The sequence below is a fragment of the Camelus dromedarius genome, chromosome 15, assembly GCF_036321535.1.
Source record: "Camelus dromedarius isolate mCamDro1 chromosome 15, mCamDro1.pat, whole genome shotgun sequence".
NCBI classification, from domain to species: domain Eukaryota; kingdom Metazoa; phylum Chordata; class Mammalia; order Artiodactyla; family Camelidae; genus Camelus; species Camelus dromedarius.
The window spans coordinates 54,205,587-54,217,587 of NC_087450.1; the positions used below are offsets into that span (position 1 = coordinate 54,205,587).

Genomic DNA, 12,001 nt, shown 5'->3' on the forward strand with positions numbered 1-12,001 from the left:
ATCGATTTCATTTGGGTGGATGTGGGTGGGGCCTGAAATTCTGCATTTCTAACCCGCTCCCAAGTGCTCCCTAGTCCATAGACTGACATTTGAGTCAAGGGGCATCTCCCTCCGTTTTCCCCCCTCTTCCACCTACTTCTCTCTGCCTTGGCCTTATTTCCTTGTCTTCTCCCTGCCTTCGCATACCTTTAAAGAAATTTCCTAACAAGAATAACCCACAAGCATGAACCAGTATATTAGTGATTCTCAAAAGGAAGTGCAGAAATAAATCCACTCAGGAAACAGTCAATTAATGAGGAATTCCTCTGTGTGCTATCTAAGAAGGAAGCAAGAGTGCCTTCCAAAAACTGTTGAGTATTTTAGGAGTTTTCATTTGTTTGTTTAAATTGCTGCTTAATCACAGTACCAGTCTCGGCTGTCTTCTGGCTTCATGGATATTGAACAGTGTCCAATCGTTCAGACTTTATTGAGCTCTTTGGCGTTCCCTAGGGACTTCACATTATTTTTAAAGCACAGAAAAGACCAAAAAAAAAAAAAAAAAAAAAAAACCCAAAGCAAGCAAACCCACTAGAGCAAATTGAATCCGATTTCTTCTTACTCTTCACGCTCTGTGAGGAAAAGTAAATCGTCAGATGTGCTCGGCGCCCCCGCAGTGCATGAGTGCTCTGTGTCCTGGAATGCCGAGCCCTGCTGAAAGTCATAGTCCCCACCTAGGATGGGGGACCCACTCTACCAAGGCAGTATTTCTTGAGGCCACCTTAGGCCTTATTTATGACTCAAAGCTGCCATTTCTGCCTTACTGCATCGAGATGCATGCATGCTTTGATTGATGAAGGAACCTCAAGAAGATACTCTGATTGGCATACATTTGAAAGCCGGCCACAGGGACGTTGTATTTATCAAAAGCTAATGTTTGAGATTGGGATTATGTGCACACCAAGAGTATTGGCTTTGGGGGAAGTCATGCTGTTTATACTACTGCAGTGCCATTGGCGCATTTCACATTCATTTATTTTCATTTCCTCTGATTGTTTGCCAGGTGCCCTAGTTGGTTCATGGGAGCTTATAAATAAAAGACATTGTCCTGGGAAATGTCTGTTCCACCTAGTTCCATGTGTAGCGAGGAAAGTATGCACAGTGTGTGGACAGATTCCTTAACTGAGTTAAGGGACCTACCAGAAGTATGTGTATTTATGTCCCTCACTGTTCACTCATTCACAGTTACCTGTGCTTGCCTCTCCCACCCTCCCTCCTGCACGCCCACCTGCCTGTCCTTCTTCCTCTCTTAATCTAGCCTTGCATCTTACAGATCAGAATTTGCAAACTCATTTCCTACTGAGGCCAAGCAGGTAATGGAAATGAGCAAGTGGTCTGGGCTTAAGGGGAGGCAGGTAGTGGAGATGGCAGGGGAACTTGGGAGCTCAGGAGGCCATGTCTAAAGGAGACAAGACAGCTGCCAGTGAGTTCTCATCCTCCAGCACTTAAAAAGAGCTATGTTGTTAAGAGAGTAGATCCCAAGAGATCTCACCACAAGGAAAAGAAAGTTTTTTTTTTGTTTTTGTTTTTGTTTTTTTGTATCTGTATGAGATGATGGATTTTCATTAAACTTACAGTGGTAATCTTTACAATATATGTAAGTCAAATCATGCTGTACACCTGAAACTTTCACAGTGTATGTCCATTATATCTCAATAAAACTGGGGGAAAAGAGCTGAAAAAAATTCTTTTTCATTTTTATTGAAGTGTAGTCGATTTACAATGTTAGTTTCAGGTGTACAGCAAAGTGATTCTGTTATACATGTGCATACATACATATATTTATTTTCAGGTTCTTTTCCATTATATGTTATTACAAAGAATTGAATATAGTTTAATTCCCTGTGCTATACAGTAGGTCCTTGTTGTTCATCTGTTTTATACATAGTAATGTATGTCTGTCCATCCCCAACCCCTGATTTATCCCTCCCTGCCCTTCCCCCTTTAGTAACCATAGTCTGTTTTCTATGTCCATGAGTCTTTTTGGTTTGTAAATAGAATTTGTTTTAGATTCCACATATAAGTGATATCATACAATATTTATCTTTGTCTGATTTACTTCACTCAATATAATAATATCTAGGTCCATCCGTGTTGCTGCAAATGGCATTATTTTATTCTTTTTTATGGCTGAGTAATATTCCACTGTATATGTATACCACATCTTTTTTATCCAGTCATCTGTTGATGGACATTTAGGGTGTTTCCATGTCTTGACTATTGTAAATAGTGCTGCTATGAACACTGGGGTGCATGTGTCTTTTTGAATTATAGTCTTCTCCAGATATATGCTGGATCATATGGTAGTTCTATTTTTAGTTTTTTAAGGCATCTCCATACTGTCCTCCATAGTGGCTGCACCAAATTACATTCCTACCAACAGTGTAGGAGGGTTTCTTTTTCTCTACATCCTCTCCAACATTTATCATTTGTAGACTTTATAATGATGACCATTCTAACTAGTGTGAGGTGATACCTTACTGTAGTTTTGATTTGCATTTCTCTAATAATTAGTGATATTGAGCATCTTTTCATGTGTCTGTTGTGGAAAATCTTGATTGTGTAAAATATTTTAATTTTGAAAAATTAGCATATATTGTGTAAGCCAGTATGTAAATTTGGCTGCTGGTTTATAACTTCAATATCAAAGATTAGACAAAATGACCTTCTGTTCCCTTCAAGCATTCAAATTCTATGACATTTATATTTACAAGAAATTGCAAAGGTCTGTGTTTTTCTTGTTTTAATGCAGTCTTTCCTTCCCCCATTCTCAAATAAGAACAATAATCTTATTTTGTGTAGTGCATCGTGATATGTAAGTGCTTTTCATATTTACTATCTCTTTTAATGTACCTTAAGCAATTAAGTTCAAGGTTGGGTTATCTTCCTATGTTACACTATGCAGAATCTGCAAACTCTTATGAAGGATCAGCTTGTTAACATTCTCAGAATTTGTCTTTTTCTTTAATTCAGTAATTGCCTTTGTTTAGTTTCCATCTCCCTTCCATCCCTTTGTAGTTTTGTGAATACCCTCTCATGCTACATTACATGACAGAACATCACATTCTCCGGTTAATTATTCAGGGACCTATTTTTGTTGTCATTGTTGCTGCTCTTGAGCTTTCCTGCTAACAGAGCAACTTGCATATTTCAGAAGACGCCTTATCTTTTAGGCCAAAACTGATTATATGAAATGTGTGTTCCCTTTTTAATTCTTAAAAAATAGTGTATTGAATTACCTTGTGCAGTATAATAACCTCCCCCAACCCTGAAAATCCTCATTATAAGGAAAAAGGTAAAAGCAAATGTCTGCGTATTTGCAATGAACTATGAGAGGTTTTTCTCTACTATCTGTTTTGTATCTTATAAAATCATTTGCATAACTTTTATAAGGTAAAAATGTTTTGAAATCATGTTCTCTTTCTATTCCTAAGCTCATTAAACCCTCTCCTTGCCTTCATAAAATACTGTAAAAATGGAATCATTTTCCTTCCCATTCTGGTTTTTTATATTATAAAAGGCATAATTAGTTATTTTTTACCCTCCTACTTACCTTGAAATTTTTCAAACCCACAGAAAAGTTGCAAAGATAGAAAAATGACTACATTTTCTTCCCCTTGATTCACCAGTTGTTAACATTTTATGACAATTCTTTTATTCTGCTTTTCTCTGTATGTGTGTATTTGCTGAATCATAAGAGTGACTATGAATTTTAAAAACTCAAATTGAAACCCAAATGTAAATATTTTGCAGCTAAAACCTGTAGGAGATAGAATGTAGTTGTCCTGGACGGCTTTTCCTGTAGTTACTTCTCATTTCTGTGTAGCCGTATTGAGCACAGACACTTCCATGATATACAGTCAGGCTCATCTGGAACATGGTGCCCCTGGAACACAATGCTTCTGTTTTAGGAATGAGTTCTCGTAATTTTATGATGTATTTGAACTATCAACCAAAAGTTAGAGCAGTTTTCTCCAAAATGTCCAAGGTAAGAGGAATGTAACTCAATGACTTAGAAACACGATAATAGTAATCCTTCTGTATCACATCAGTATCTGAATAATTCAACCTACTGCCACAGTGTTCTGGAATATGCCCCTATTTGGTTAGCACCGCATAGTGATTGACTGGGCAGTAAGACAGTCCAAGCTCAGGTATTGGCTCCATTGCCTGCTGTGTGACTGTGGACGAGTTATTAAACCCTCTGTGGTGGTTTCCTCATCTTCAAACTGGAGATGGTAGCAGAATACATGAAAAAGAAAGTGATGATGAAGTAATGTAATTCATGGCACACAGTCAGCTTTCATAGTTGTTAACAGTTTTCATTCTTGTTCACCATATGCAGGTCTGACATTACTCTTATAACTTCCATCTGGGCTTCGTGACTCCACCTTCTTCTCATTCTAGCTCGTCCTACCCGCCCCCACTTGGAACACGGGTGGCAAGGTCAAAATGTCAGTTTCTCATGATGTGAAATTGGCTTGGGCTCAAAGCCGAAAACGTGATTTACTCTTCTCCTGAATTATACTTAATTTGACCACGCAGGCCTCACGGGAGGGCTCAAGCATGCCCCGCCAGCCTACTTCTCCGAGCACTATCATGACTATGATATTTCACTGCTCAGAAATCCCCCTTCATTCCCATTTCACACAAAATCAGACCATCGTCCTTGGTAATATCATTGTTGCCACTAATTGAAGTTCTTAGTTATGGGTCAGATAATGTATTATATGCTTTATTATTCCATGTTACGTATTTAATTCTCAGCCACTCCATGGGTAAAGGATTGTTATCCATCTCCAGTTTACCAGTAAGAAACTGAGGCTGGCTGGGACCATTCAGTAACTTCTTGGTGAGCGTAGCGCCGTCGGGAAGCGGGGAGTCTGGGCCTGACAACCACAGGGCCCGTGCTTTCACAGCGTGGAGCTGCATCGCGCTTTGAGCCTGGTGTGCGAGCTCCTGGTGGTCCAGGTCAGCGGACCTCTCCTCGCTTAGCTCTCTCCTCCCGTTTACCTCCAGGCGTCTGTGGTTTTATCACTCCCTGAACATGTGATGTCCTTTGAAATCTTTGACTTATTTTCCCCTTGCTGTTCTCTTTCTCTGGAGTGTATTTTGCCACCTTTCCATTTGTGTACCTTCCATCTGTCCTTTATAACCCCGTTCAGAGGCCGCGTCCTCTGTGAAGCCTTCCCTGATTCTACTAGCTCTTCCTCCAAAGCAGTTGTTCAATTTTATATTATTTTAGTAATTGAGAGCATAGTCGCTTGTAGCACCTTTCTGTTCCATTGTACTACTAGTTCTTTGAAGGCAGAGATCGTATCATTTTTCATCCTTGATTATCAAGTACAAACTAGTACTTTGATGATGCTGATATGATGATGATGATTGGATGATGGTTCCTTTTTATTAAGTCCTCCCTCTGTGCCGCATACAGTGCTAAGTGCTTTGTATATGTTGTTTTGGTTTCACAGACTCCAAGAGACACACTTTTTAGGACCTTTGTCTACTTAACTATAAAACGGGAATGACGACATTCATGATTTTTGAGAGTTGTTAGGGAAGGGTGGGCCAGGATTCACAGGTCCAGCAAGTTCCAAAGTAATACTCTTAATAATACACAGTACTGTCTGATTGCTCTGCACATGGTAGATACCTGGGATATATTTATGGCATTCTGCTTCTTTTGCTCCCAGTCTTGCCATTTCTGATACATATTAAGGGCACTCGGGTAGAACTAACAGATATTTCTGTAAATGTAGGAAATGCTTAAACCAGTTGTGCATAGTGTTTTGTAATATGTTTTATTCCTAAATACAAATAATGAACTTTGTTTCTTAATTTAAATTGCCATGAGGTTGTATTGGCAAGTATATTATAGAATGCACACTAAGAGAAATATTTGGTAGTATTGTAGAATTTTATTCTTGGAAGTTTTAAAAAATTTCCTCTCGTCTTATTAGTTCATGAAATTTGGAACTCAGTGTAGGTGATTTACTGCTAGGAGTCTCCTAAAGATCTGGTTGTCACAATACCTATATAATTCAGTGCTTTAGCGTGGATCTCCAGGGCCTTGTGGAAGGGAGGCTTCTGTGTGAGTGACCTCTTAACAGTCACCGAAAGGAGTTCATTGACATCATCACCAAATTAGTGGTTTTCCTGAGAGGGTCCATCTGGGAATGTAAGCAGAGAGATTCTAGCACTGGATGGAAAGTTGTACAAATGTCCCCCTTCTCTGAACCCTTTTAGACTTCCCTGTTTAATAACCACCCATTCAACTTTTATCTTCAGAGATACTCTAATCCCTTATTGTAACCCCTTATTGAAATTCTATCACATAGGAAAGTAGTAGAAAGAACATCGCCTTTGGGGTCCTGTTGCACTGGTGTAGATGTTTTTGGGCATGTAATGTCACTATAAAATGGAATTTACGTGGACAGCGTGGTAACTATAGTTAACAGTACTATATTGAATATCTGAAAGTTACTAAGGGAGTAGGTCTTAAAAGTTCTCATCTCGGGAAAAAATCTTGTGACTCTGTCAGGTGATGGATGTTAACTAAACTTATTGTGGTCATTATTTTGTGATATAGACAAATATCAAATCATTACAGTGTATACCTTAAACTAATACAATGCTGTATGTCACTTACCTCTCAATAAAACTGGAAAAAATTAAAAATAAAATAGTGTTTATAATATTTACTTAACATAGTTATTATCAACTAGTAATAGTTTATATAAAATTACCAGAATGATGCCTGATGCTCTTAATGTCATTAGTAGAAATGTCATACTTTTTTTTTCCTTTGGATTCAAGTCAATTAACTAGTTGGTGAGATAAGCCATCCACGAAGATTATATTACAGGGATTATTTTGTTTGCCAAGACTGAAATAACATTTCAATCAAAGATTTTTCTGAATGCCTACCTGGGTATCCACGACACTAGCTCCTTTCTACATGAACTATTACAGTAGAAACACTTACCACTCTGAAAGCAGTGCTCCAATGAAAACAGTCTGATTTGGAAATCTTTAATTCTGCCCATTGAGCTAATGGTCTGTTCAGCAAGAAGTTGGTCTGTGAAGCCCTGGGAACTGGATGGGCACTGGGATAACATCTTCACAGACCTTTGAAATAAGCCATTCTTCTTAATAAACTTTACTTAAGAAACAGAGTATCTAAGAACATGTTGATTAATACTGATTATTTTTTATCTGCTTTATGTAGCTCATTTTAATTTGATGCTGTTTTAAAAAAATCACATTTATTTTGCATAGTTTTTAAGTACCTAGTACGATTTGCTTTCAGCCATTTAAAACGTACGTTTCTCCTCTCAATAGGAAAAAAATAAAATCAGCCAACAAACAAGTGCTTAGGTTAGTCATCACATTTGATTACTGGAATAAAAAAGAAAAAGACTTACTAGTTTCTCTCTAACCACTGATTTTGCAGAGAAGAGCTGGTTTCCTCTGAGGACCTGCTGGAGTGGCTGCGGCCTTTCTGTACTGATGACACCTGGCCCGTGAGGCCCCGCATTCACGTGCTGCAGATTTTGGGACAGTCATTTCACCTGACAGAGGAGGATGGCAAGCTCCTTGTGTTCTTTAGAACGGAAGCCATTGTCAAAGCCACTTGGCCCCAGAGACAGGTAAGGGAGCCTCTGGCTGCTCATTTCTTATCACTTTAAACTATCTTCAAGTGAATATTCACCTTGGCAATGCCCACTGCCCAGTGTGTTCATCAGTCCAGCTATGTAATAGTTAAATATGTGCAACAGAGTTTGTTTTTCGTTTTTCCATCTGTTCGAATGTACATAGTAGAGGATGCCTCACTCGCATAACACGTGTGTATCCCTTTTCTCCTCGTAGCATATAGTCAGGATTTTTCACAGTATCACCTAATCACGGCGGCTCGCCCTTCCCCTGGAGAAATGCAGATCTGAGTGAAAATGCAGTGTGAAGTTTAGCTAATTTGTGTCTTTCATGCCTTGCCCAGGCACACAAATGTCCTCCCTTCTCTTCTGTACGTGGATAGACATAATGTAGCAGACACGCAAGATCTTGGTTTCTCCATCATCCTCCAAGGCTCATTTAGTCCATTGCCTCTCTGGAACCTTCCCTGACCATTTCAAACTTAAATGAACCTTGAATTCCACACATTTGAGCTTTAATTATCTATTACTACTACTATTGTTGTTGTTGTTGTTGTTGTTGTTATTGTCATTATTGTTGTTACTACTACTACTAAAAGTTTTGTCTCCCCACTACCGTGAAAACTCAGACGCCCTGGAGGATGTGCTTAGCATCTTTTGAAGCCCTCTCAGCATGCTGTGCAAGCACTCAGAGCCTAAATGCTTGTTGATTGAGTAGATGGAAATGCTAATTCCTAAATCAAAGAAATATGGTGGCTTTTGAAGTTTGGCTTAAATTCTGAACAGATGCACCCTGAAGACATAGGATCTCGGAGTCGGGAACCTCAATCAAGGGCTTTTGCTTGCGGAGTAGACCATAGGCCAATAAAAGTTGGAAAATAAGACTTCCAGGTAATCTGATCTGCAGAAGAGTTTCCTGGAAGTCTGATTCCGACTCAGTGTACCTTCTAATTTTAAAGCTTTGTTTTATAACATATTTATATCTTTACTGCTTCATTTAAAGAACAATGAACTTTTTAAAGAAGAATCAAATATTAAGAATATCTCGAGGCTCATCTGAGAGCATCATCAGAATTATCCCATTTGTTCTTATTTTCCTGTGTGAGAGAAACAGGTAAATACTGTTATCTCTTCTTCAGAGTTAGAGAATTTGAGATTCAAAAAAGATGGACTTATCAAAGGTTCTCTAATCTTGCCAAATTGCTGAAATGGATTGTATTGAAAGTTACTAATATCTGAATAATACTCTCTCTGAAGCATCCTGACCTTATCAGCTTCTTCATTCTCAACATTTTGCTTTGAATTGCATCAAGAGATGCTAACAAGTTCTTTTAAGAGGTTTCTGAACACAAATGCAGTGGGCTATGTAATATATTCCAGGTCCTCAGCACAGTTAGTGGTAACGCTTGTTTTCAACAAACACAGATGTTCACGTAACATCCCTGAGGTAAGCTCTAAGTTGGATCATGTTGTTTTTGCCGTGTGGAATGTTAGGTTCTCCTCATCCTGAAGCAAATGAATGCTCCTACTGTTACGTAGTTTCCATTTTTCAAGTTCTCAGCCTTGCTTCATTTCATCTTCCTTGATGGCTGGAGCCTGGCAGGGCGATGAGGCTGGTTTCTCATGTCATGTGAGATCAATGTACCAAAAACATTAGGAAAGAACACGGAAACCAGGAAAGGGGGAAGATATCCATCTTATCTGTCATGTTGAAACACTAGAAAATACACTTTGATATTTGAGTCTGAATAGTTCAGAAATAATACGAGTATAACCACTATTTCTTCTTATAAATTTTCCTTAATTGTCCAGTTATTCAAAGAACAACTTGCAGCTTTTATAGGATTTCAGTGATTTCTGGATACTTCTAAGATTTTAATTTCATCTTAGCTTAACTTTTACCAAAAACAGGATTTAAGAGATCTTAGCTTTTGGTAAGATTTCTTTTCCAGGCACTTTTCTAAACTGACTTCACTTTCACGTCACTGAACACAAACTGCTTTCTCTCATTTGCAGAGACTGTTTGTTGCTCTTCATTTCATCACTGTTTCCCTTGGTGACGTGAACTTTTCAGGCCCTCAACCATCCCTCCAGACAGTGTCTCTTAACTTTAGCAAAAATAATTTCATGTCTCCTTCACTTTTTTATTTTCTACCTCCTCTTACTTTCCCCTTGAATACAAACAACTTCCCGGTCCTTGGAAGCTAATGACCTGAGTTTCTTTAAAGTATTTGGTAGTGGAAATAAGAAAACTACCATACATTAAGGTCTTTAATCCATTTTGAGTTTATTTTTGTATATGGTGTGAGAAGATGTTCTAATTTCATTCTTTTACATGTGGCTGGCAAGGATGTGGAGAAAAGAGAACCCTAGTACACTGGTGGGAAGAATGTAAACTGGTGCAGCCACTATGGAGGTTCCTCAAAAAATTAAAATAGGTCTACCATATGATCCAGCAAGTCCACTCCTGGGTATATATCCAAAGAGAACAAAAACACTCATTTAAAAAGATACCTGCACCCCAGTGGCTGTGGCAGCATTATTGACAATAGCAAAGATACGGAAGCGACCTAAGTGTCCATCAACAGATGAATGGATAAAAAAGATCTCTCACACACACACACACACACACACACACACACACACACACACACACACACACACACACAATGGAATACTACTCAGCCATAAAAAAGAATGAAATGTTGTCACTTGTGATATCACAGATGGGTCTGGAGGGTATTATGCTTAGTGGACTAAGTCAGGGAAAGACACTGTACGTTTTCACTTGTATGTGGAATCTAAAACATAAAGCAAATGAATATTAAAAAACAGAAACGGTCTCACAGATACAGAGAACAAACTAATGGTTACCAGAGGGAGAGGGGCAAGATCGGTGAAGGGGATTAAGAGGTACAAACTGTTAGGTATAAAATAAACAAGTTACAAGGATGTAATGTAAAGCACAGGGAATTTAGCCAATATTTTATAATAATTTTATATGGAATATAATTTTTAAATATCAAATCACTATGTCATATACCTCAGATTAATATTGCAAGTCAACTATACTTCAATAACCAAAAAAAATCTACCATAGTGATTTAATTATGTTATTCGTCTATAGTCTTTTCCAAAAATAAATTAAATCACTGAGTGTTTCCTCCTCCTTCTTTGAAAGTTAAGTATTCTGGGTCAAGCCTGGCATTGCTTATTCAAATCTACTTTGGAGGGCAAGTGAATTTGGTGGGGGAACTCTGCCTTACAGCTATAAATATCTGCTTGCTACTTAGAAAGTGAAAGCCAAAAAATTGCAGCATCAGAATGGAAATAGCAACAACTTCTGCAACGTTCCAAAACTCTGCCCATGGTTTAAATCTGAGGTAGTCTCCATCAGTGTTTTTAAAAGGCTCTGTTACCTCTCACTAGGAAATAGCAAAGATCAGGGCGCTAGCGGACGGACCCTAGGCCTGTGCCTCCACCTCCCTCCACTGTTATTTTACAGTCTTAGAGAAGTCTCTTAAATTGTGAGCCGTGGCTACTTGGTGCGTAAAATGGAACCTTGAACTTGAGGAGACAGAGGATGGTTTGCTCACGTCTGTCATTTCTTTGACACATAGTAAACTGTCTTGTTCCCCTCCATGCCTCGGTCACTTAGAAGACTTCAAAAGGTTGATTACATGCGCTCCTGTTTTCTTAACTTCTCCCTGTCGCCTTCTCCATTCTCAATGGTAATATTAAGGATAGAGACGGATTCTTACAGAGTCAAGATAAGAATAGATAATGACATTGCAATGTTCAATTACCAGAAAATGCGGGACTGCTACCTTCACTGGGACTGGTAATCCTCTTAGGCAGACTTTGCATACATCAAAGGGGGACTTAATATTTAATTATCCTCGAGGTGCCCAAAGTAGTGGCCCCACAAATCAGTGTGTTGCCGGGAAACCAGCCAGCTCCTGCAAAATTAAACACAGAGTCAGTGGAGCCTGCTACCTCACTGGTTCTCAGAGAGACAGCGATTTCTAGTTTTCTAACAATTAGTTAACACAATTAAAAATTCAGAGGCCCTCATTTTTCAACAGCTCGCAAGGCCTTCGTTTCCATTCCAGAAAGGTGCCCGGGCTTGGAGGGCGGTGGGGGGTGGGAAGAGGGGACGCTGAGGGGGAGGGGGTGGATGTATTGTGTTAATTCCCTTCGTATGATTTATCCGAGTTGTTCAGGTTTTGTAATTTTCTAGTTAACTGGCACATGAAAAATACAGGTCAAAATACTGATGTTTCCTTAAAAAATTCCAGACCCCATCAGCTCAA

At 38.8% G+C, this 12,001-nt stretch overlaps 1 protein-coding gene across 2 annotated transcripts in view; it reads left to right on the forward strand.

The window, feature by feature from the left end:
* Nucleotides 1-12,001, forward strand: part of NBAS (NBAS subunit of NRZ tethering complex) — a 277,368-nt gene that overhangs the window by 232,587 nt on the left and 32,780 nt on the right. For both annotated transcript variants that reach the window (XM_031466598.2, XM_031466600.2), the window contains one exon: nt 7,490-7,685. In XM_031466598.2, the coding sequence (XP_031322458.2) occupies nt 7,490-7,685 (196 nt within the window). The remainder of the gene's footprint in view (nt 1-7,489; nt 7,686-12,001) is intronic.